The sequence below is a fragment of the Saimiri boliviensis genome, chromosome 16, assembly GCF_048565385.1.
Source record: "Saimiri boliviensis isolate mSaiBol1 chromosome 16, mSaiBol1.pri, whole genome shotgun sequence".
Taxonomy (NCBI): Eukaryota; Metazoa; Chordata; class Mammalia; order Primates; family Cebidae; genus Saimiri; species Saimiri boliviensis.
In genome coordinates, this window is record NC_133464.1 from 77,118,959 (window position 1) to 77,145,293 (window position 26,335).

General features: G+C 39.4%; 1 protein-coding gene across 1 annotated transcript in view; it reads right to left on the reverse strand.

The window, feature by feature from the left end:
- Window positions 1-4,029: 4,029 nt before the first annotated feature.
- Window positions 4,030-26,335, reverse strand: part of RXFP2 (relaxin family peptide receptor 2) — a gene marked incomplete at its 5' end in the record, with an annotated part of 65,905 nt that continues 43,599 nt past the window's right edge. Inside the window, 9 exons of the mRNA XM_003919703.3 lie at window positions 4,030-4,688; window positions 9,393-9,611; window positions 13,378-13,788; window positions 14,766-14,995; window positions 17,619-17,690; window positions 20,616-20,687; window positions 20,798-20,869; window positions 24,445-24,516; window positions 25,444-25,515. Coding sequence (XP_003919752.2) covers window positions 4,429-4,688; window positions 9,393-9,611; window positions 13,378-13,788; window positions 14,766-14,995; window positions 17,619-17,690; window positions 20,616-20,687; window positions 20,798-20,869; window positions 24,445-24,516; window positions 25,444-25,515 — 1,480 coding nt within the window. The remainder of the gene's footprint in view (window positions 4,689-9,392; window positions 9,612-13,377; window positions 13,789-14,765; window positions 14,996-17,618; window positions 17,691-20,615; window positions 20,688-20,797; window positions 20,870-24,444; window positions 24,517-25,443; window positions 25,516-26,335) is intronic.

Consider the following 26,335-nt stretch of genomic DNA (forward strand, 5'->3'; position numbering starts at 1 on the left):
TGTTCTATCCTGGTTCTGTCAGGAAATTTAATAGTTATCTTTATCCTACAGCAATTTCTCCAGGCATATACCCACTCATACATGCTAGACATTCCTATGCATTTACGTTTGGTTTAGTGAATAATATAGGCAGTAGTAGACTACACTTATGTGAAGAGTGAAGAGATCAGTCTGTGATCTGTGGTAAAACAATTACATGTTAGTCTTCCTGATCTTTGCATTCCTACATTTTGCCAGCAATAGGTTACCCAACTTTTAAGTGGTACTAAATGTTGTTCTTTGGTAAGCTGCCATGGTTTAGAAATGCTTCATTGTCTGTGGTTTGCTTCAGCTTTCTTTTCACAGCAGAATGGGGTCCTGTAAGCCTCCCCTCGAAGGACTGGATTTCTGAACATTGGTGCCCTTTGCATTGACTCTTCATGAACAATGTGTAATATCCCAGAGGAATTGAGAATGGAATGATCTTTGCACTTGATGTAAATTTTTTAGATGCTTACCACTTGGACCTTCAACATATGGCTTTATCCACTAAAGAGATTTGACAGACAGGGCACCAGACATCTGTTTATGTGATTTGATCTTAAGGAAATACAGTTACAGATAAGGGGAGAGATGTAAAGATGTTTGTCTGAGGTCATGTAAGCAGTTCATAGTTGAACAGAAACTACAGCTCCAGCCCCCTGACTTTCGACCTTTATTTCCTTGCCTTAAATATGTATTGCCTATAGTAGGAAAGGGTATGGTTTCTATTACAAAATCATTGCTGAATCAAACACCCTAGCATCGTAAGTTCAGAAATTTGTGAAACCAGTAAAAGCATTATTGATTCTCAGGTGGTCTAAAAATAATGTCTTCTTATATTGAAACCAGTTATGAGCTTATAACTGAAAATAGTTATTAGTTTGCTCAGAGCCTAGAGGTAAGAAGTGTTACCATGGGCTTCAGACAGCAGAAGGTTCACGTTTCTGGATGTGCAGTTTTGTAACTTGGCCTTGTTGTTCCCGATTTCTTCATTTGTAATTTATTTCTCCTGTATGTGGCATGTGGGAAATATCCTGAAGGCAATTCTAATGAAATATATTGAGAAATAGGTTCTAGTAGCTTATAGGGCTTTAGAGGAAGTATTTCTCAAGGACTTTGAAGTCTCCTACTGAAAAGCCCTTTAAAAAGAGAATAGTCTTACTTCATTTCATTTTCCTGGCTCAGAAATGAAAATGATCATTATTAAATATGCATCTTAAATCTTGCATAAAGCAGAATATCAGAAAACTGACATATGAACAGGCAGATATATAAACAGATAAATATAGAGATTATTGTAATCGCTCTCCTTTTCTTTATTCACCAGGGTAAGGGAATAAGGAAATATAAATTCTATCTTTAATTAATATTTTGTTTCTTAAATGAAGTTGTTTAAGGCAACTTTGTATATGCCTATTTATGCTATATTGAAGAAAAGGAAAAAGGAGTGTGCCTTACATGTATTCCTAGTTAATTTTTGAAGATATATTTCTGTCAGACCCTCTTGGGACATTTATAAAATAATAGGTTAGATGTGATTGGCTATACTCTGTGGTTTCTCCTTTCTATCATGTGCGCTCTCGGGAGCTCTGCATTGCTTACTAACTTGAGGATGGTAAAGTAAGTCTTTATCTTGGGTGAGAAAAAGTCTTGAAAATGTTGCATGAACAAATCTGTAGTGCATCACCAAATATGAACTTAATCTGGCACCAGAGTCAGCCTTAAGAGATAAACCTTGGGGTGATGGGCATGCTTTTGTGGCTTCTTGATGCTATGGAGACCTGTTGAATGGGAGCTGCAGAGCCGGGGTGTAGGGTAGGGTTGGGGAAAGGTGATAGAGCTACCTGTGCATAAAACTCAAATAAATGTAATTTCTCCTAAAGTTCCTGACCATCAAGAGGCTATTTCAGCAATTGTAGTCGACATAAACTCTTTTGCTAGAATAGTTTATGTCGATTGCAATTGCTGAAATAGCCTCTTGAATGAAAAAAAAGTCATGGAAAGCTATGAACAAAAGCCTCTAGGATGAAACAAAGCATATAAACAATCTTATTGATGTGTAACACAAATAAAACTCATGCTCTTTTTCTGTATACTCGTCTGTAGCTCCAAACTGACTTTTCAGGATATTTTTTTTCTTATCCTCTTCAATACAAGGTGTCAGTCATATACAGATGCATAGTTAGGGTGTAGAGCAGATGATTTAGCCACACTCTCTCCCACTCAGAGATGGCACAGCCTATGGCCTTTTAAATTCTGCAGTGACATTTAATTGGTGCTTATATTGAAAAATATAACCCTGTCTCAAAAATATGCTTATGTTGTCATGGAAAATGGTTCATGAACACAGGTGATATTTTCATAACCACACAGAAATACCATGTTTATGAAACAGGCTTGGCCTAGTACAAAAGTTCTCACTCAATCCAGATTAAAGACTATTATTTGGTAAAATAATACATATTTCTGATGGTTTTCTTCTTGTAGAGTCGTACAGGATAAGATTATAAATCACAAAGGTATCAGGAACTTCACGCTAGTGTCGCTGACCAATGTAGAGCTTCCATTTTTCCATGCAGCCGCCACCTTCCCCAGAGTATCTGCTTGTGTGCCTCTCCTCATGCCTACTCACTGCTCTATAGCAAAGTGCAGGCTTTCACAAACCACAGTTCCCAAAGACTTGGCTCATGGACCACGAATGATGCTTTACAAAAATGGGAGACACAGGTTGGTGCTAAAATTACGTTACCCCAGGCTCAGGATCGACTCCTTATTTATGCTCCTGGTGTTAGAAAATGTATTAGGAAATAAATCATAAGATGATCAAGGACTGGCAAGGACATTTAATAAAATGTCAGCAAGTCTGGAAACCAAGTTGGGAAGCAATTCATCATACTGAAGAGACAAGGTGGAGAAAATTTGAAGCCATAAGGGAAAGGGCAGCATAGTCAATGGGTGTGAACATTATTTCTAGAATCCTAATGAAAATATTTTATTACACATGAGAAATATCTTACTTGATCAAAATGAAGGAACTCACGTTATAGTTTTAGTCAATAGTGAGTAATAACAAGTAAATTTCTAAAATGGCTGGGACCCATAAACTCTGAATTTCTTTCTGTTCTGGATGCTACTGGATAAAGGGAGTCCATTTAATAGGTAATCAGAGGTATTGTGGTGGTCTTAGTCAGCTGCTTACATTTTATCTCATTAAGGAAGCTCTGAATGAAGGGAACAGTGAAGAAATTAAGTAACTGCCTCATGCTGTGGCAAAAGGGGAAGAGAAAGGAAAAATGTAGAATGTGTCTTGTGAGCTGAAACACTGTGTTTCCTGGCTGTATTGATTATCAGGAGAAACATGCTTAACAGTCAATAAACCCCATCCATGGTCTTTGTTAAGCTTAAAATAATATATGGACAAATGCAAAATATAATTTTATTTACCTGATTCTCATTTTCACATATTTTTTTTTCAGTATAAAAAATGTCTTGGCTTTCACAAATATTTTTCATTTTCAAAAAGCAGCCCCAAACTTAGTTGCTTTTTTGTTAAAAACAATGAGAACAAAACAGTGTAAATATGCAAACAGTCCCAAATAAAACCACAATTCTTGAATCCCCTTTAACCCTTCCTAGCTGTGTATTTAATGAAAGCAGAACTTGCCAGCCATAGGGATACTGCTCTAAAGAAATTATGCTTTAAGAATATTAAAGTGTAGTTTTTGACAGTGAAGGTATCCAATTTTGCTTTGTACCCTAGGTAACCTTAAGAAAAATATCTTAAGAATTCATCTCTTCTGGCATTAAATACAATCCAAAAAGCGAATGGCATTAGGCTTCATCAGTTTGACTCTCTAGTCATAGGTTAGACATGATAACCTTGTCTGAAGTTCTGTTTTCAAAGTGGTTATTCCACTGGCCTTCACAGAGTAGGACTTTTGGTAGATGAATATTTTGGAAATCCTTTGCTAGTAATCCAGCAGGATGCTGATGGTTTTATTTGATATTTATTTCCTTGATATAAAAGCAAGGAAAGAGATGTTAGACTTCTGTTATTATGGCCACATTGGAATAAGATGTTGTGAACATTTTTATTTCATGGACAGTGCAATCCGATGTGAAAGACCACGTAGTGCCAACCTGTGGTCATTCATTGGTCATTCACATGAATTCATGTGTGTATTTCAGGCATGTAGGGTGAGGAGAGGAACTTTTGGTGTTGTCCTCAGCATGGTTGGTAGATAGTACAGCTGCCATTGGAATGCTGTGACAGGAGCCATTCTGCTGTGGTCTCTGTGCAGAAAGGCTTGCCATTGGTAAAGGTGAAAAGCATTGCAGATGTTATCTTCCAAAAGCTGTACCCTGTTTTAGGTAGTCCACTGAAAGTCCAGTGATCCAAAATGATTGCTAGGAAGCTGGTTTCATTATACTGTCTCCAAGTGTTATTTTGTTCAAAACCCCAAGTTTCAGGGAAGAGGAGTCATCTATCCACACAATGGATGTAGATAAACTTTTTTTTTTAATTTTAAAAATTGATTTCCTCCGATGTCTGTGCAGCAGCTCTTTCAACTTGTCCTTAAAAAAGCTGGTTGTGAGAGTATAGAGGATTGGATTCAAAGCACTGTTTACTGGAAGAAAAAAAATCACTATCCAGGAAGTCATTGTGTCTGGAAAAGGAAGCAACGTGTGAAAAAAAAGTTGAAGTTTTAAATAGACATAAGATACAAATAACACTTTGCAGTCAATGCTATTTATGGGAGGGATATATAGTACATTTTAAGTTTTCTCTCACCTGATGGAAAATCTCTTTGTTGGAAGAGCACAGAAGCTATGAATTCAAGATCTTATGATTTAACTTTTCTGAGTTTCAGTAAATAATATGTAGATCATTGTGATATTAAGAGGAAATATGTGAAAACATTTTATAAACTATAAATTGCTATATAAGGCATTTTTCCCTCTATTTTATTGCCTACCTTTATAGGAAAATCACAAAATAAAGGAATAATTTTTAGATAATGGGGGGGGGGTTCAAGAAACTTCTGGTTCAGAAGCCAGATCTGACCTTGGTCTTAACTCCATTCAGTTCTTATTGCCCTGCCCTGGTGTTCTGGTTATCCTGTTATCCTATGAAAAGCTTTGAAGAGCAAAGAGAAATGTATCCCCTAAATTTGATAAAATTATCTTGTGTGCAACCTTACAAATGCTAATAGAATATTCAGGGAAAGAGGCCACAAGAAGTTCCTTGTGAGGTGAAATTTGGAATGATAGTGTCCTTCCTGAGAGCATCATTTGCTTGGTTAGCATGAAATGCATCTTCCCCTTTAAACGCAGCCTAATCCTGTGGCTGGACACTTAGCTAGGTGAGCGTGAGCGACCTAGCTTCCTCACTTAGGCTTCCTCAACTTCGCCTGCTCTCTCTGTTAAAGGGAGTGGGGGAATAACTTGCTCACTGAATCCAGAGGGCTGGGCCAGAGTCAGCTCTGCTGATATGCTTTTTCGGCACTAAGACCTGAGATCCTCAAACCTCATCACATGATGCTACTTCCTCTCACATCTTCACAATTTCAAGGAACTCCCCACTCCGGTGGCTAGTAAGACCCATGATGCTTTCTCTCATCATCCTTTGTCTGTTCTCCTCCTTCTCAATCCCATAAATTGTTTATCCTTCAGATACTGTTACTCTGTTCTTCTCTTGACCCTGCCTGTTCCTTACATCTTTCTGTTCTTCCTCTCTGTCTTCTTCCTTTTCCATTTCTTTTCTGACTGCTTATCTGACCTTTTTTCCTCTTTTCCTTTGATCTGTTTCCTCTCCTTTTTTGTATTTGCCTTCCTCTCTTCCTATCCTTCCTTGTCCTTATTTTTTTAACTGAAAGGAATATAAAAGAAAAAAGTATGTTTTAGCCTGTCTTTAATGAAATGAAGTTTTATATTATTTGTGCCTAATTAAAAAATTAGATGATCTGAATGGTCAGTGTTTGAAGAAAAACAAAGAGGCCTTTTTCTGTTGTGCTTGCAAAGGGAATTGTGACTGTGAATCCCACTCCCACCTCATAGAAAAACAATGCCTGATCGCCCTTTCTTTCAACTAGGCAAAGGCAAATGGACCATGTAAGTTCCATACATAAATTCCACTCTGAATAAGATCAGTTGTGTTCAGGGTGGTATGGCCATAGATGTAAGTTTCACTCTGAATGAGACTTCCTATAATATTAGCAGCAGCTGAGTTCTGAGATAGTTGGGCTAACTCTGGCCTGTCTTTTAGGTGACCCCAGGTACTGTCAACGACATGCCGTGACCAGTAAACCCTAGGCTTCTTAGAGGGTGAGGACAGGGTGGGTTTAGGTCAGTGAAGGCAGCATTTCTTACAACACCACGGGAAGCTGGGTGAGCAAGAAGAAGCTTTGTCAACTGTGATCATGACATTTTCCTGGTTCCACTGAGGTGTTCAAGACAAACCTCGGGCTATTGAACTGTAAATGTAAAGAAAGACCGGTGTGTGGCCTGATAATGTTTCCACAAGACAATTGTTCTAGTTCCCTTCATGGGGATATTTACTAAGCCTATCATGATCTGAGGTGTTGTAGACTCACTGAGGATGAGGAGCTCTGCTACCATCAGATGCCCTTGGTCACCAGAGGTCTCCTGGTTCTAAATCAGGGAGTATTATGGGCCAAATTGTGGTTCCCACTTCAATGTACATGTTGAAGCCCTAACCACCAATACCTCAGAATGTGGCTGTATTGGGAGATAGGGCCTTTAAAGAGGTGACTAAGTTAAAATGAGGTCGTTCGGGTGGGCCCGATTCCAACGGGACTGCTGTCTTCATAAGAGGGGATGTGGACACAGGAAAGGTGGCAGGGATGCACACACAGAGGAAAGGCCATGTGAGGACACAGCAGCGCAGACGCCTCCGTGAGGCAATGAGAGGGGCTCAGGAGAAACCAACCCTGCCGACACCTTGATCTCGGCATTCCAGCCTCAGAACAGGAGGTTCTTCGTTCTAGCAGCCCGAGCGGCCTCATACAGAGAGAAAAGCCTCACAGAAGATTAAAAATGGGCAGGAATTTGAGAGATCATCTAGAGATAGTTTCAGTGAGGTGAGGTGAGATGGTCTCCCTGAGATCCCTCAACAGGTCAGTGGCAGGGGCAGGAGAGGAATCCAGGCCCTCTTGTCTCGCTCGCTGCTGGGTCCTTCTTCCACCACACCAGCTGCATCACCTTGCAAGTGGGAAAGCACATCAAAAGATGTGGAGACAGGGTCAGGCACAGTGGCTTATGCTTGTAATCCCAGCACTTTGGGAGGCCAAGAGGGGCAGATCATTTGGGATCAGGAGTTCCAGACCAGCTTGGCCAGCACGGTGAAACCCTGTCTCTACTAAAAATACAAAGATTAACCAGGTGTCGTGGTGCACGTCTGTAATCCCAGCTACTTTGGGAGGCTGAGGCACTACAATCATTTGAACATGGGAGGCAGAGGTTGCAGTCAGCTGAGATCACACCACTGCACTCCAGCCTGGGCAACAGACTCCCACCATCTTTAAAAAAAAAAAAAAAAAAAGGCATCAAGACAGCAGTAGGGGGGGTGATGAGACTGATCCCCCATTCCATCACTCTTGGACCCACTCAGCTTCTTTAGTTAACTAAGCATTTACTCAAAAAACACCGTGTGAAAAACACTGTGGAAAATGTGCAGAGGAATAAGACATATCCCTCCTCCCCAAGCTTATAATCTGAAGGACGCAATGGGCACACTTGGAAATAGAGCTGCTGCTACGAGGGAGTTCACATGAGGCAGATAAATGAGGCGTAAACAAACCATCATGGACATTTAAGCAACTGGGTTGCATGGAAGCAGGGTGAGGAGAGATCAGAAATGGCACTGCACCACAGAAGAGAGAGCATTTGGGTTGAGCCTTGGAGGATGGGAAGGAGTGTTTAGTAGGCTAGAATCTTAGAGGGTGCAAGTATAATCCAGGCTGGAGGAACAGCTTCAGCAAAAGCTGATGTTTTCTCAGAAAAGTGCAGAAAACAAAGCCCAGTCATTCCAGTGGGCCTGGATCATAGTGTATGAGGGTGGGGTGGAAGGCAAGAAATATTATAATGCTCATCCCAGCACATGGACTTTATTCTATGAGCAGTGGACGACAATGGACACTTTTGTCCTGCTGAATTTGAAATGTTAGCATGTAAAATTGAGGTGTCCAGGTAGCAGTAATAGATTGGAGGCTGTTCATCAAGTGAACAACTGTGACCATTAACATTTAATTAACTATGTTCTTCACATGCCACTGGCTCTTCCCACGTGACCTCCCACAGAGCCTTCTTATGGCCTCTGCTCTCACCACCCAGCCAAGGCTTCCAAGTCTTCAGCCCTGATCTCCTTCCTAATTTCCACTTCCACATCCTACACGGCCTGAGGAACATCTGTGCCTTGTGGAGACAGAACTGATAGGTTAAGAGGATGGTATGAATGTTTTGTGGCATTTTGCAGCGAGACATTTGACACAGCCTCACAACTTCATGCACAGGAGGGACATAGGTTGTTACAGCTGTTTATCGTCTGTGCATTCATCACTCTTTCATAAGGGCTTTCAAAGTATCAGGAATCCTACTTGACACTGGGGAGCCAAGATGTATAAGACACAATTACTGTCCTGGATCAACTCCCAAGTAGATCTGTAATTGGCTGAAACCTTAGGTTGAAGATGATTCTAAACTATTGTACTAAGAGTCGGGTTAAAGCCCTGGGCGGTGCCTCCTAAATAGCTCAGATCTCTAGATCCCAGAAAGGGCTTCAGATGAAATTCTGGTAAGGAAAGTTGATTTTCTCTGGTTGAAGTAGGGGTGTGTGCAGGGAACTTGGCCTTTTGGAGGAGACACTTTCAGGGAATATATCATGCTCCGCAGAGCCCAGCATGCCACTTCATGGCCAGGACCATGGAATAGAATGGTGGTGCTAGGCAGATGTGTGCATCAGAATCACAGGGCAACTTTTACATAACATCCGTCTATAGGTCTTAGCCTCTAGAGACAAAAACAGAGTCCCAGGTGGAATCTGGGTATATATATTTTGATTTTTTATGCATACTCCTAGTTAAGAACCAACATCTTGCTCGGGTAGAAGCAAGATACTCACACTTAGTTTCTTTCTAGCTCCTGCTTTTTATTATTCTTAGTTGGATCGTACCACTACTCTGTCGCTATTTTAGAATACTAATTATAAAACATGGAGGGAAATAATAACTCTTTGTCTTGAAACTGTAGGTTTTTATGGATAATTTATTATATGTCTTAGATTCTGGCCTTATCCAAAGAAGGATATAAGAAGGCACGATGTATTATACTTGGGAATGATAGAAGAGACTGACCTGGTATTTCCACCCGGAATAGGGAAAGTATTTTAATTACAAATACAGGAATCCAGCAGATGGCATCAGAGAACACTATAAAAAAGAAACGATTTGCAACAGCCACGTCTCTTCCAATGTGATTCCTTACTTCTGCGGTCTGCAAGGCGGTTTTTTGAATGGAACAGAACATAGTAATATAGGAAAACACAATGATGAGAAAAGCCAGCAAGTTCACACCTGTTGGGAAAAGCACACTTTTAACTTCTCAGGCGTAAAAGTCAACGGTAAAATTACTGTGGTACAGGTTGAATATCCCTTATCCAAAATATTTGAAACCAGAAATGTTTTGAATTTTAGATTTTGGAATATCTGTACATATGCAATGATGTATCTTGGAAGTGGTTCCCGAGTCTAAATGCAAAATTCACTTATGTTTCATATTCACCTTATACACATAGTCTGAAAGTAATTTTGTACAATATTGTGAATAATTTTATGCATGAAACAAAGTTTGCATCCATTGAGCCATCAGAAAGCAAAAGCTTCAGGTGTGAAATTTCCCACTGGTGGCATCATGTCGGTACTCAAAAAGTTTCATATTTTAGAGCATTTCAAATTTTGGATTTTCAAATTAAAAAATGCTTAACCTGTACTTAGATGTTAAATACAGTGCCTCTTCCACCGGTACTTCCAAGAAGCATTCTTTTATATAAGCCCGGTGGTGTTCAGCTAAAACCCAGATTCAAGGGAAGAAAAACAAAGAAATTGGGTTCACCAGATGAAAAAGAGATTTCAAATACATAAACCCTTATGAGGAATTCTATGCTTCCAAAATTCAGATCTAGGCATATCATGAAGTAAACTGTAACTCTTTTGAAGCATGCAAATAAGCTATTTTTGGTTTTAGCTCTCTGCAAATTCAAACCTTAAGAGATTACTGTAATCATACTCATCTCAAAAAAATAAATACAACCCCATTTTCTTATAAACATGAATAAAATAACCTTGGAATTTACCATGAATATAATTATCTGAGAAACATTCCTAATTTTTTTGGTCTTAAGAATAATACATAGAACAAAAGTGCATTTTTGTGTATTTTTTTCATGTTTCTTATAGCAATTTAAACGTATGGTTCAGAGCCTTTTAAACTAATTTAGTAAAAAAAAAAAAGAAGTAAGAAAAAAGTTCAAAATTCAACTTTGTGAATTACTCTTTTGGCCCCAGATATATTCACAAGATCCCCACTTAAGGTCACTATTCCCTTTTATACTGACTTCTTAGTCACTTGGTTTGCTTTATTCTTCCTGTCACTAAAATCCTGAGTGATCATCTCATTTCTCACAGTGAACATAAGAGTTGCATATATTTTTAAAGTTGTTAAAAAATATTAATCTGAACCTAGACTGTATGTAAGATTGGTGAAGTCTAGGGAAAAAATACTTTAAAGTTATCTGTTATTTTTATCCAAAACATTTCTTATTCCATGAAATTGCAGTATAAAGCCATACGGTAAAATTTTATAAAACTGGTTTGTCTTAGGCCTCTTTCCAAGAAATTTAGTTAAGTGTGAAATAAAATCACTCTGTTGGAAGATGCTCCCCTGGCCCAAATTCTGATAGCAGACTTACAAAAAGGATCAAAACTGTATGTTCTAGGCTGGGCATGGTGGCTCACACCTGTAGTCCCAGCACTTTTGGAAACCGAGGTGGGCAGATTGCTTATGGTCAAGAGTTCGAGATCAGCCTGGCCAAGACGGGGTGAAACCAGGTCTCTACTAAAAATACAAAAATTAGCTGGGCATGGTGGTAGGCACCTGTAATCCCAGCTACTCAGGAGACTGAGGCAGGAGAATCACGTGAACCTGGGAGGCAGAGGTTGCAGTGAGCCAAGATAGTGCCACTGTGCTCCATCCTGGGAGACAGAGTAACACTGTGTCTCAAAAAAAAAAAAAAAAAAAAAGTACGCTCTAAATGCACGATATTAACATACGAAAGATGTTAACAATGGCGAAAACTGGATGGAGCATATGTGGAAAATTCTACTATCTTTGTACCTTTTCTAAAATGAAAACTTTTTTCAAATAGAAATTAAAAATTGTGTATTCTTATATTCAAACCGAAAAAAATTGTACTTTAGAGTTCTGGGACTCCTCCTTTCATATGCAAATTGATGATGATTGTGTGTGTGTGTGTGTGTGTGTGTGTGTGTGTGTGTGTGTGTATGTTGTGACTATGTCTTTATCTATCTGGAATATATCCCGAATACTTAACCTTTTTGGGTTGAGCTCCATGCCTGCATAGTGTGATTCACACCAAGTTTCTCCAGCCCTTCATCTCACCCTGTTCCCTGGCTTTGGGCCTAGGAATCCACTATGTCTTCCTGGAACACAGACCCCACCCCACCCTCCTCTGCCTTCACTTGGCTGATGCGTCCTCATCCTTTGGGTCTCAGTTTGAATTCATTTCTTTTGGGAAGCCTTCCCTGGTCCTCAGATCTGGGGCTCCTAGAACATGCTGTACTCTTCTGTCATGGCATTTATCAGCCTGTGTGTGATGTGAGGACATGTTGACTTGTCTGTTTCCTCCTCTGTGGTCTGTAAGGATTTTAAGGCTGAATTTGTTGTATCTCCAGCACCTAATATAGTATGTAGTGCACAGCCTATAGTAAGTGCTGAATAAATGCTTATTGAGACAATGCGTGCCATGGGTGTGTGTGTGTGTATGTCTGTGTATTTCAGGGAGTCTCTGTTAAGTGCACCTATGCTAGGAGCAATGAGGAGATGAATGTTAAGGAAATACAAAGAATAGCCTATAATACTCTGGATCCTGGGAATGATATATCTATGGTCAAATAACTACCAAATAGGGTAGTGTGTGAGTGGTAGTACTAAAATGGTGCAAACGAAGTGTTTTGTTTTTCAGAGGAGGAAGAGAAAGAGTAGGTAGAGAAGAAGTGGGCACAATGGGTTAGGGTCATTTCATGATGAGTTTTAAGTGACTTATTTAAACTTGACCTTGATAGTACTAGGGAGCCATTGAAGATCTCTGAGTGGAAGTGTACACAGACCTTTTGATAGTCAGACTATAACAATGGTAGTGAACAGATAAACTGGAGGGAGGGGAAGGCCCCACAGGTTAAAAGACCAGTAAGGGCTAAGGTGGTAATTCAGAGTCGAGATATTAAGGTTCCCAAATGAGGCAACAGCAGTGGGTAGAGACTGGAAGGAGCAGCAACAGGAGCAAATTTTGATGGAAAAGAAAGGATAGGAGAGCTTGTTGACTCCTTGGGTAAGAAGAAAAGATCAGAAGGGAGAGTCAAAAGAGTATTGCCCCCAGGAGAGGACATGGGAGTGGCCTTAAGTTTAAGCAGGAGGGATACATATTAGAAAATAGAAAAAAAGTATTTTTAACTTTAAAGGGCTAAACTTTTCATTCATTTGTAAGAGAACAGAGTCTTCTTTCCCAAACATTAGGAGGAATTGAGAAAACTGGAAAGGAAAGAGCTTTATTAAGCATCCTAACATTGCTGACTTAAGAGTATTTAATAAAAGCAATAAACCTTCCTGGTATTTCCATTCAGATATCTCTCACTTGTCAGTTTCCTGAATTTTATGATTATTTGTTTAACTCATAACTAGATTGTAAAAAAAAAAAAAAAAAAAAAGTTTAAATAATTTGGTAGGGTTACAGGATGAGGCACTAAACTGGAATTCCTCCAGCTCATAGTCATTCATATAAACATGAAATCAAAGGATCTTATGGCTAATGAAAAAATCATCCAGAGATTCTGGTAGTATGTCTTTGTGGCCCATGCTAAATCTTGTCTAATAAAAAGTTTAATAAAAACTTCAATAAATACAATAGTAAAAACTTTTTTTTAAAAGGACACAGTCTTAACTATATGACCTCACTTTCTGAAATAGACAAATCCACCTTTGCTGGAATTTAAAGTATTTCTAGCAAAATTACGTTTTTACAGGAAATGAAAAAGTGTAATTTACCTAGGAAAATTCCAAGGGAATACCCTTTGCTTCCAATATCTTCTGTTTGGTCATAATAAAGTGGGAAACATACTCCATTTTTCCCATAAAAGTTTCCAAAGTAATCCTCATTCCAAAATGGAATTACAGCTATTAAAAATCCGGCCATCCAGATGCAAATGAGGATGACTGAGGTCTGCCGTTTTCCAGGCCGAATGTTACTGAAGGGGAAGACAATGACCAGGAACTTCTCCAAAGTCAAGTAGGTCAGTAGCAGGACAGAGACTTCGGTGGACAGCATGGCCAGGAACCCCATGAGGCGACACTGCACGCTCTCCATCCACAGCAAGGCGTATTTCTGATACTGCCCTCGGTATTTTATATCGAAAAAGCCAACAAAGAACAAGTAAACACCCATCAGGCAGTCAGCACCTGTGGAAGAATTCAAACAGCATAGGTTGTCAGTTTCCAGTGTCTCTGTTTTCGTTTTCCAATTAAGTCCATTTCCAGCATTTTAATTTTCTAATTAGATCTAGTTCCTTTCATCTTATATTAAATGAACTAGTATAAACGTCTACCAGAGTATTAAGAAGTGAATGGACTTAAAAACCCCGTAATATTTCTAGCTGGGTACAGTGGCTCATGCCTGTAATCCCAGCACTTTGGGAGGCTGAGGTGAGTGGAGGTCGGGAGTTCGAGATCGGCCTGACCAACATGGAAGAAACCCCATCTCTACTAAACATACAAATTACCCTGGCCTGGTGACACATGCTTGTAATCCCAGCTACTTGGGAGGCTGAGGTAGGAGGATTGCTTGAACCCAGGTGGTGGAGGTTGTGGTGAGACGAGATTGTGCCATTTCACTCCAACCTGGGCAACAAGAACAAAACTCCGTCTCAAAAAAAAATCTGTAATATTTCTAAAGTACTACACTATGTTTTTATTTTATAGTCTAAAAAAATAGAAACAGGAGTTTTCTGGAAATTGGAAGGGCTAATTGTTAAACAGTTAACATGTATTATCTTTATAGTTAATAAAGGGAATCATTTTCTGGCCATAATGAGCATAGGTGTCATTGTAATTGAAGTTAAGCTTAATTTTATCACCCACAAAACTTTATAATCTATCACTTGACTCATTGGTTTCCTATTACCCCATTCCCAAGACGTACTCCTGAGAGCAGGCCACCGTAAGGTCATACAACCTAAAACAGAGCCACAAAGAGCCAGAACTTTTATACTTAGAAAAAAAATATGCCTAGGATGTATAATTCATATTAAATGCCATTTGTTGAAAGCCAGTAAATACACACACACACACACACACAGAGAGAGAGAGAGAGAGAGCGAGACAGCGCACACAGCTCACAGATGATATTCTAAATCTACTTATATTGGAAACATACTTACAACAAAGGATTTTGATGGACATAGCGTGAGTTGTATTTTCAGCTTTAATGAAAGATCTCATGCCAATGACAAAAAGATTTCCAAAGCAGGTAATGAAAGCTATAACCCAGACAAATATTCTGAGGATATCGTTAGCCAAGAGGTCCTCAAATGAAGAAATGCCGTCAGTCAAGGGCATGCATATTCGGACATGGGGAGCATAGGAGCAGTATCGGAAGTTTTTGAAATAACTAAAGTCAAAGGGGAAAAAAGTGTCACTTTGCAGCAATGATGCAGAAACTACGGGTGCAATCCTATCGGGGCTGCAACTGTATGCTAGGTATACAACTTCATGGGTTCATTTATTTTTGTTTAGTAGTGTTTACATAATTAAAGAGTTCTTCATGAAATACTAGGCAATATCCTTTTAAAGATAAGGAACCTAAAGGTCCTAGGAATTCAGTGGCTTGGCTGAGGAGAGTTGGGGTGGATATGAAAATTTGAAATTTAAGGAGTCTGTGTTCTCTAGTCACATTGGTTTATTGATTATTCTGTGAGATATTATGAAAAGTGGATTATCATTGTCAAAGTGATCTCTAGCAAACCTTCAGGGGCTTGGGTTTGGGATGGGAAAAGTCTGTTGTTGCTCGCCGAGAACATTTCTGTCTTGCCCTGAGTTTTAAACACCGAGGTTTATTCACTTTAGCCTTCTCTTCCCTAACACTGGTAGGAAGGAAGGGCCTCTGATACTAGGAAAATGCAGTTTCACTGGATCTGGGAAGAGAAGCAGCTGCCTTAAACACAGATTTCTTACCGGGGTTGGGAAGGACTTAATTTCTATGGGAGAATAAGTTTGTGTGTGGTCAGTGGAGATGGGATCTGGGCAGAAAGCATCTGGAAGTGCTGGAATTAATTGGTGAGGTCATTCGGCCATTGCCATTCCCCAAACTTGTGTGTTTAGAACTTTTTCTCATAAAACTTATTCTATTTTTATTCTATTGCTACTTCTTTAAGTTCATGTTTTTACCCTTCACTGTCAGTTGAATTCATTTTTTTGTTATTTCTCAGTTCCGTTTCTAGACCAAGGCTGCCTGCCATCAAACCCTGGCTGCCTGCACCACCTTGCCTCTTACCCTGCAGCGCTTACTCCACCCAGACATACACCGTCAGACAAGCCACGCTCATGCCCTGCTCAGAGCCTCGCTTTTGCTTATGCCCTTTCTTGGAAGACTCTTCCCCTGGATACTGCCAGGGCTGCTTTCTCCCTCCATTCAGGTCTGCTCAAATGTCACCGCACTTCACCTTCCGTCCACCCCACCTCAGTGGTAATCCTCAGTCTTCCTTCTATCCCTTACCTTGCTCTATTTAAATTTGTATACCTACTCACTATTTATTTGTTTGCTCCTTTACTCTCTGGTTCCCAAAGCTAAATGGAAGCTCTCAGGCACAGACATCCTCTCTTTTGTTCATCATTGTGTCCCTGGTGTCTAAAGCAGTGCCGGGCACATGTAGGTACTCAACAAATGCTTCTTGGATCAGCAAGTGGATGAGGAATAATTTAGCTCTGGGTATGTACGGAAGAGAAACGGGGCAATTTTTGCCTTCAAGTAGCTTACAGTTCAGCTTCCTAATATCTATCATCCAATTAAAGGAACCTGACCTATAACAAACTCTTTTCTTCTCCCTCCCTGGAGTCCCAGGCACACCCTTGGCTTGATTTCTTGGTCCTTTTAGAATTCTATTATGTCCGCTATCTTCAGGTAGAACCATCTAGCATCTCTCAGTGGTTCAGGCCCCCTTGTGCTGTGACCACACTACTTGTTGACAGGTGAAAGGGATGGGGGTGACAAGGTGGGGGTGTTTTAATAAACAAAGGACAACGAATGTGAAAGACGAGTAAGTAGATTACTTAACAGAGAAGTAACTAAGCTAATGTGTTTTCTGTTCATTGCTGAGCCCTTCTTGACCTTGGCCTGAGGTCTACGTTTAATATAGCAGCTTCTCCATCAAGTTCTATATAGGTTGAGTTTCTCTATTCTAAGAAGACGTCATATTCTGCCTACAAGAAGGAAATGATATCCTCATTAAATATCTAATGGTGCCACAGAAAAAAATGAACAAAACCATGTGGAAATGCATCCAACGACACTTGTCTTTGAGTAATCACACCTACTGCACAGACATAAACAAAATGTTCTCCCAAAAGAGCACCTTCGCAGCAACCATTCCATCCACTTGCTGCACCCGACTTGTAATCTTACATGAAATCCTCCCTATTTTTGTGGATAACAATGGTTAATTTTTGAAGTTATGAACACATAGATTACACAGTTGATAAAGAAATAATTATGTTATAAACACACATATTAACACAACTTACACAGTGCACTTTAGCCAAATATACTAAAGTGACTTATCAAAAACTACTATAAAGATTAATTACCTCCATTTTGTAGTGCACTTAGTAACAGTAACAACACCTGGAATTTATATGGCACCTTTCTTCCTAAGGGCTCAAATCTTAGAGCAGCCGACTGCTCATTCATGTGAGGTGAATTAATGTTTCCAGGTCGCCTTAGTACCATTTAGCCAGTGACTTCATCTTGTGTAATATGTGGCATTCTGGTACCCTGATCTCTTATTGGGCCTCAATTGGATAAACAGCGTGTTTCCAGAGAGAAGGGTCATTCATGTCGGCACATCATAATATTGAACTCTATTTGAACAGGGACCAAAGGTGACAAAATTAAAAAGTTCTCAATAAAATGACTTTTGTTGCATAAAAACACATTGCAGTGATACATTAGACAGTTTACATGAGAGCATTTGAAACATTTTACCATGCTTCCTCCTCCATTTTCTATACATACATACATGTGAGAAAGATTCTTCATGGGTTGAAACATTCGTGTGTTTATATTTGGAATCTCTATCCTTTCCAGGTCTCTGGAAAATACGCACAATAGGTTTAATGGTGTTGAGATAAAACATTTTAATAATGCATTCTTCATCATATCTGAAATACAGTGCTTCAAGATCTTATGTTACCAGTGCACAGTAGGATGAAAGCTTTAAAGCACATTGTCTTAGAAAATGGCTATTTCAGCAAAGACCTGGAACCAACCCAAATGCCCATCAATAGTAGAATGGACAAGGAAAATGTGGGACATATACACCATGGAATACTAAGCAGCCATAAAAAACGATGCGTTTGTGTTCTTTGCAGGGACATGGATGAATCTGGAAACCATCATTCTCAGCACACTGACACAAGAACCACATGTTTTCACTCATAGGCAGGTGTTGAACAATGAGAACACATGGGCACAGGGAGGGGGACATCACACACTGGGGTCTGTTGGAGGCGGGGAGTTTCAGAGGGATAACACTGGGAGAAATACTGGATGTAGGTGATGGGGGATGGAGACAGCAAACCACCATGGTATGTGTATACTTATGCAACAGTCCTGCATGTTTTGCACATGTACCCCAGAACTTAAAACACACACACAAAAAAGATATGAAACATTTTGCAGTCTTAAAAAAAAACGGCTATTTCTATTTATACCTCCTGCAGTTTGGCACCGATTGTATCTCTTCACATGCAGAATTACATTCTAATAGAATATATTCATTGATTTCTTTGATGTGTGATTATGAAATTGGCTCTGTAGTTTGATTTTATTAATATAAGTAATGCCATGGGAATGAGAGGGTTCATTTAGGAGATGATATTCCCAACCTGAGAGCATCACTGAAGTGAGTTTTGTGAGACTCTGAATTTTAAAATATGGTCAGTTCTTCCTGGCCTATGTGTCTTTAGGACAGAAAACCACGGAGGTAGCAAGAGGAACTCCAATTTAGGAGTTTTCTAAGACACCAGTGGTGTGCCTTAGAATTCCTTTAATTAAATTTAAATTATATTTAATTAAATTCCTTTTAATTCCTTCAGGCCCCATAAAATGTCCTTAAAGGGATTCAAGGATCACTCCTATTTTAGTTTACCTCAATGCTTTCTTCTACAAATGTGGACACTTTGGAAATCTCTTTAGGATGGTATGAATTAAAAACTGCCATGTTCTCAGGAAGCAGATGGAAGGAGGACAATCTAAAAAGACGGAGGCCTTTTGCTTTTAATGTTTATTTGAGCTATGTCTGACTCTCACTTGGTTTCTTTTTGACTAATCAGAAGAAGGATTTCCCAACATGGCTGAGTTTTTCTTTGCTCAAGGAAACATTGCTTTTTGGAAGTCAGAAATGAAATCTGGGAGAGCTGTTATACTACTGAGTAATTGCATGGCCCCTCTAGCCAGAAACAACTCTTTCTAAAAGTTTCATTTTCCTTCTTCTTTTTTTTTTTCTCTCTCTCTTCTTGGCTTATACATATTTAGCTTTATGAGGATTCTGTGATTATTTGATTAATAACCTATAGCATCCTGAAGTGCAGAGGCCACTGTATCCCAAGTGCTAAGACAGTGCTTTGTGTAAGTTGGTGACTGAGACATGTTTGTGAAATAAATGGGTAAATGAATCTTAGAGAAAAAAAAAAGAAATATCACCAGGCATGGTGGCTGATTCCTGTAATCCTAGCACTTTGGGAAGCCGAGGTAGATGGATTGCCTGAGCTCAGGAGTTTGAGACCAGCCTGGGCAACGTGGTGAAACCCTGTCTCTATTAAAATATAGAAAAAAAGCCTGGTGTGGTGGCATGTGCCTGTAGTCCCAGCTACTTGGGAGGCTGAGGCAGGAGAATCGCTTGAACCTGGTGGGTGGAGGTTGCAGTGAGCTGAGATCGCAGCATTGCACTCCAGCCCGGATGACAGAGCAAGACTCCATCTCAATAAATAAATAAATAAATAAATAAATAAATAAAGACCCTAAAAAAAAAAGTAGAAACAAAAAAAGAAAAGTATGTGATACATAGTTGCTGCTTTGACTTTCAGGAAGGCATTATGCAGTGACTTGGTGTTTTGGCTTTCAGAAATGCAGTATGTGGTGAGTAAAGGGAAGAATCACGCTGTGCACATCCTGAGGTCTGTCCTTATATTAAAAAAATAAATACATATGTTTAATATTCTGGCTTCTTGAGAATAAGGACCAGGTCTTTTCATCAGTGGATGCTTACTTATATCTGGTGAGAGAGAAATCGAAACCTTGCATTAATTTCCAATAGAAAATCAGCAAGAATAAAAGATGATTTTAAGAACTGGTCTTCGGAATTAAAGGAAGAAACACTTTAGGCTGCAGCCAGGCAATGTAGTATGTTCTCTGTGTGAAAAGAAACGATCTTTAGCTGGTAATTGTCATGCCTTGGAAAGAAATCATGAAGTTCAAGGGAAAAGTGGCAGAGTTCTTGACACCATTGAAACTTAATGTGGTTGAAATTCAAAAACGCTGTATGCACATTTTCTGAATGTGTGTATTTGTGGGATAGTTTTTAAAAACTTAATCAAAAGTAAAACAATACACTGTAGACTAATATCAAGTAGATCCTTGTAGGAAAGGGCAAAGGGGAAAAGGAGGAAGTCAAAAATAATTTAACTAAACTTTTAGAACCAAAAGTATTGCAAATTTAATTCTTTGTTAAAACTGTAGGATGAGATTTTGCCATATGAACGTAGTTTTCAAGAAGGACATTCTTGAAAACTTCTTCAAGTGTAAAAATGACCTTCATACATGGTAAATGTGTAAATGGTGAAAATGGTAAACAGTGAGGCTTATTTGTCATTCAGTATGTACTTGACGGCTTCAGTGATATTCACAAGCATCTGAAATGCATGCTCTTGTGTGTAAAATACCCATTTAAATATAAATATGTCTCTAAGTACATCCACTAAAATTATAATCAACATAACTGTAATATTTCACTTACAGAGACTGAAGTTGTTTAAGACTTTCAAACTGGTTCTTGTGAAGATACATAAGAGGATTGGATGACAGGTTCCTTTTTTTTTTACATTAAAAGGGAGAGGAAAAGAAGTATGAAGGTGTTATTATTTTGGAAGCTCAAAATGTTGCCCTTTAAAATCTGATACGGTGAGAAGTAGAACTTACAGTTTTTGTAGAAACTTCAAGTCTTTAAAGAGGTGAGGTGATAGCTCCATTATCATATTGCTAGACAGATCCCTGTTGATGACAATGAAAACCCAAAGCAATTACTTTGGAAGTAAGTGACAGAGTTATTACTCCTCACAATTATCATCATCCCATTTGATGTAACAGAAAATATGAGTCCACTTTAACCAACCTGATAACTTGTTGCACAACAGGGCCATATGAGTCAGCCAAATGGATAGGCTTTCCATCACTTACAGACATATAACATTTTGCTTATCCAGTTCCTGTCTGGAATTTCCTCTTACCCTCTCTCTAATACATTCACAACCTGGCTTTCATATCTACTTTGATTAATTTCCCCCTGCTCTTAGTACTCTTTGTACACTTCCACTCTTCATGCTTCTATGATCACTACTTGCTTCATATACCTGGTCTTTCGTTTATCCAACTAAACTTTTCAAGGTCAAGTCTTGCATCTTTAATTTTTTTTTGCATTCCAACTAAGACAATATTGTTCACTCAGTATCTGCCCAGACAATCTTGAATAAGTTCACACACTTTTAATATGTTCTTTTTTCTTTCTTTCTTTCTTTCTTTTTTTTTTTTTTTTTTTGAGACGGAGTCTTGTTCTGTTGCCCAGCCTGGAGAATAGTGGTGCGATCTCAGCTCACTGCAACCTCCGCCTGTCAGGTTCAAGCAATTCTCCTGCCTCAGCCTCCCTTGTAGCTGGGACTACAGGTATGTGCCACCACGCCCAGCTAATTTTTTGTATTTTTAGTGGAGACTGGGTTTCCTCATGCTGGCCAGGCTTGTCTTAAACTCCTGACCTCATGATCTGCCCACCTGAGCCTCCCAAAGTGCTGGGCTTATAGGCATGAGCCACCACGCCCAGCAATATGTTCTTATAAAAGACTATTTTTGTAGAAGAAATTGTGAGTTTAGAATTAAATATAATAGAACTGTCCAATCCAGACAGAATTCTATGAAAATGACTATAAAATGTGGAAAAGAGACCTGTAAAAATTAGAAGAAGTGAATCTTTAAGAGTCCAGAATATTTTTCTGAGCCGGAGAAAGTGTTAAAGATAAAACAGATATATAGTTGCTTAATTTAGAGTCAAACAAAAATGATCTCTTTTGACACTCTGGAACTGCTGATGGATATGTGGGAGTTACAAACAATGAAGATATAGCTCTTTCTATAAAGAAGCTTACATTTAGAGTAACATCTAGATAGAAACAAGGAAAGAATCAAACTGGTGCTGTTATAGAAGTGCAGAGAAAACATAGAGGAAAGAGTCATCAGTCTTGGCCTCGGACTTTAGGAAGTCTTAGAAGAAAGGTTGATGATTTTAGGTGGGGTAAAGGAAGAGCAGCTTCTCAGGTTGGTGTGAAGCATGAGCTGAACCACAGATGCTGAGAATTCAGTGACCCTGTTAGGAATCAGGAAGTGGTCCAGCATGGGTGGAGGATGGAAGATGTACTGAGAGGTAGAGGATGTCAACCTGGAGAGTGCGTGGAGACAAGACAGGAAGGTCATGCATGCTCTTCAAGGCAGTAGTTTTCATAGCATAGACCAGGTATCCAATCCCCAAGGATGCTTATAAAAAGGGCACATCCCTGGGACCCAGAACTATCACATCAGACTTTCTGGGTGGGAGCCTGGTAACATGCATTCAAGCCAACATCCCATGTGATTCTTTAGCACATTAGCATTTGAGAACTGTGTCAAAGACTTTGCTAAACACCAGGCAACACAGAGTGAGGACATTAAGTAGGGCAGTGGCATCATTTGCTCCAGCTTATGGAATGATTATTCTGTCAGAAGCATGAAAGACAGGCAGCAAGGCCTGGGAGTCGGGGGACGAAGACGAGGCAGGAACTTCCACATGGACCGGGTGAGAGCGGATGAGGGCTTAAGCGGGACAGTAGCAGGGCTCAGAGTCTGGTTGAACATGTGTTAAGAGAGAGGTAGAGGGAAACAGAACAGTCTTCAAGCCTGGCTGCCAGGAAAGAGGCACTGAGATGGTTAAGTCCAGGTGAAGAAGCTGGCCGTCAGATTGGGGTCTCTTGTTAGTTTTGTTTCAAATGGGTTGCTTTTGAGGTGCTGTTGTGACACCACAGCCTGCGGTCCTGCCGACTAAGCTGTCTCACCTGGTGGTGTTCCAGGTGGGAGGAGCACACCTGGATCACAGCCCAGAAGGGAAACTGCAGATGCATACAGGCCAGAGAGAGCCTGACAATAGAGCAATATGATGATGATCTCATATGCCTAGAAAATGTCTTTGAAAGGGTTACCCAGGAAAATAAAGCACATTCTTTTGGAGGAAAGGAGTTTGGCGGCCTCATGTACTTGTACTCGTTCCTCCCTGGATGAGCTTCTTGTCACGAAGGGACAGTAAAATCATTTAACATTTGTAAACTCAAGACATATGAGTGCCTTGTTCAAGTTAAGCCTACCCACTTCTGAACTTCTTTTAGCTTTCTGTGGCTAAACCAATTGCAATGGATCACTACAGATCTTAATAGCAAGCTGCATCTCTTAAGTATGCTCTTATTTTTGGTGTGCCTCTGCCTTATATGTAGGATGAGAAGAGGGTTAAGAAAATTTTTACCCCTCTGTTTGTTCTGGGTTATTCCTCCACTCCACCATGCAACTCAAGTCCACAGTCACCCTGCAGAGCCTGAGCAGGAACATGCTGAAAGGAAGTCTCCTCTGAGTGAGCTGCCTTTAAGTTTTTGCTATAAAATGATCATACTTTGAGTTCTAATGTAGTACTTTGCACATACCAGATACTTCATAAATATGTATGGATTTGATTTATGATGGTCATTAATTAGATTGAATTACCTTAATTATTCATGAGTTATTTTTCGATTATTCTTATTATTTTCTCCAGTCCTTTCTGGATTTCAAAATAAGGTGTAAAGAACAGGGAGAGGTTAGTTCAGAAATTAATTTCCATTTTAAGGCCTCGATCAGAAAGATCAGTTTTCTATCCTAATCACTGCTATGTGTAATGTAACAGACTTAATTTTAACTTCCATTGATACATAATTACGTGGGGGAGCAAGGAATTAAAAGCAAGAGAAATGATTTAAAAGGTTTAGATACATAAAACAAATATTTGAAGAGAAAAAATTCATATGAGCTCCCTGAATATTTTTCGGTGAGCCCAACCCTCACTCTCAACACTGAGATTTGCTATGTAAGTCATAATTTCTCAAGAAACAGCAAGCATCTTTGTTCCTTTGTTCAGTTAGAATGAATTAATATTATTTGTTAGTCAATTATTCATTATCAAATATTTATTGAGAATTAACTGTACTCCAGCCAGTAGAAAGAAATGATCCCTGTGTTTAAGAAGCCATGGAAAACTCATTTACTCCCAAACACACATAAATAAGAAATCACCCAAAGGAAACAAGTAGGGAAACTAGAGTAGGCTAAATCCATATTAAGCCCACTGTCTGATTTGAATGTGCTTTGGATTTCAGGATAATGTTGGTTTTCTTAATTGATTTTTAATATCCAATAGTCTACAGGATTTGATTGCTACTAGTGGCAAAGCAGTCTCACTAGTCATTTAAATTTGTAATCTCGGAAGAAGCAATCATATTTTCCTAGTAGACGACGCTACTTACAGTTCTCCTAAATTTTTTAATGAAGAAAATGTCTTCTCTGGAACAAAATCAATTTGATTTCTAGGCAGAAACCTGTAAGACATGGCGAGAATCAGCATGTGGGTTTGCGTCTGCTGTAGTAATCAGTTCTCATTGGGAGAGACCACTGATCCAGGCGGAATATCTTAAGCCTCCTTTGAAGTCTTCAAGGGAGGTGTCTTTTGGAGTGGAACCTAAGGAAGAACTTTCTCACTGAGGACATCCCCATGTTCTCAAATTGCTATCATGAGCAATTTGCGGTCCTGAGAGTGGTTTAGAAAGCTGCACTTTGTTTAGATCTAATTATTTTAGAAAATGTCTCTTTTAATTTTCCTTTTCCATTCTTTTTTCCAATCACCCATCCAATCAACAAACATTACTAAGTGCTTGCTAAATGCGGAAAACTATCATTAAAACAAAACCAAAACACTCATGTTTCGAAGCTTTCCAGCATGAATGCACTGATTGACCACACCGTCTGCCTTCCCACCCCTATGAAAAACATAAGCGGTCATCAGAATCACGAGTCAGAATCTTTGGCCAATCAGAATACATTAGATGTTTTTCCTTTTAGAATGAAATTATGATTTTTTTTTTCTTTAGGGAGAAAGACATCAAGTGGTAAGTCATTAGCTAATCATTGTACAGCTAATCATGGTACAGCTAACCACTTCCACATACATGATTTCTTTCCTTGGTGACCATGGGGTTAGGAAACTGGAACTTTCAGGTCCCAGTTCATCTGAGAAGGTGCACAGAAATAAGGAAGGCATATGGTGTCCCTAAAGGGTGGGCATCTTAACTCGAGACTCAACCCCGGCATCCAAATCAATAAATCAATGCGTGCATTTTCTAGCACTGCAGTGTCAGACCAAGGCTGTAAACAAAACGCTATTTTAAAAATTCTTTGTCGATGTTTTTCTTTTAAATTCCGAATATATAGAGTTTCCCCTCATTTCGTGAAGTCCATTGTATACTTACAGCACTGTGAGCGAATCACACGACAGAAACGTAGAATTCGTGAGATACTTTATTTGATTGCCTTCCAAATCCCTGGAAGTCATGGAGAAAAGATATTTCAATTTTTTTTTGTACAAACCATGTGCTTACAGATACTTTTTGGTAAAATAGTTCTCAAATTTATTTTTACTTTATTCCAGTTGTTACTGTGCTTTCCCCTAATTATTTCAGCGTTAGTATAACTAGTATTATGCTTCCTTCCCCCTTCCAACTAAGGTTAATAAAACTGAGAGAAAGGGCAGCCTAACATTTAGTGAGTGTCTTTCTGTGCTGAACACTATGCTATTAATTATAATATTGCCCAACCTATCATAAACTACCATTGATTGGGCTTTTATGGTGTTAGGTGCTGTTCTACATGCATAACACAGCACTCCTGCCAAATTGTTATTACCCTCCCCCCCATTTAACATAAGAGAAATCCAAGGCTCTTGGTGATTCACTCTCCTTCTGCCCACACAGCTAGTAAGTGGTAGAACTGATCCAGCCCAGATCTGTCAGAATCTGAAGCCTAGATACTTAACTACCATGTCTGTGGCGTCACTGATCATTATATCCTCACATTGCCTCCAACATCAGGTAGATGTTTTTGTCTCTATTTTGCTGAAGGAGAATCTCAGGCCAAAGTTATCCTGTACATTCTGAACGGCAGAGTCAGGATGTGAACCCCGATCTGTGTGATGCCAAAGTGCAGGCTCTTCCTATGGGGCCTCGAGGACACTAATGCCAAGGGCACCGCTGCTCAGAATGGCGGGGACGCAGCCTCAGTGCTGTCTGGAACGTGCTAGAAATGCAGATTCTCGCCGAAGACCAGCTGAATCAGAAACTCTAGCACTGAAGTCCAGCCATCTGT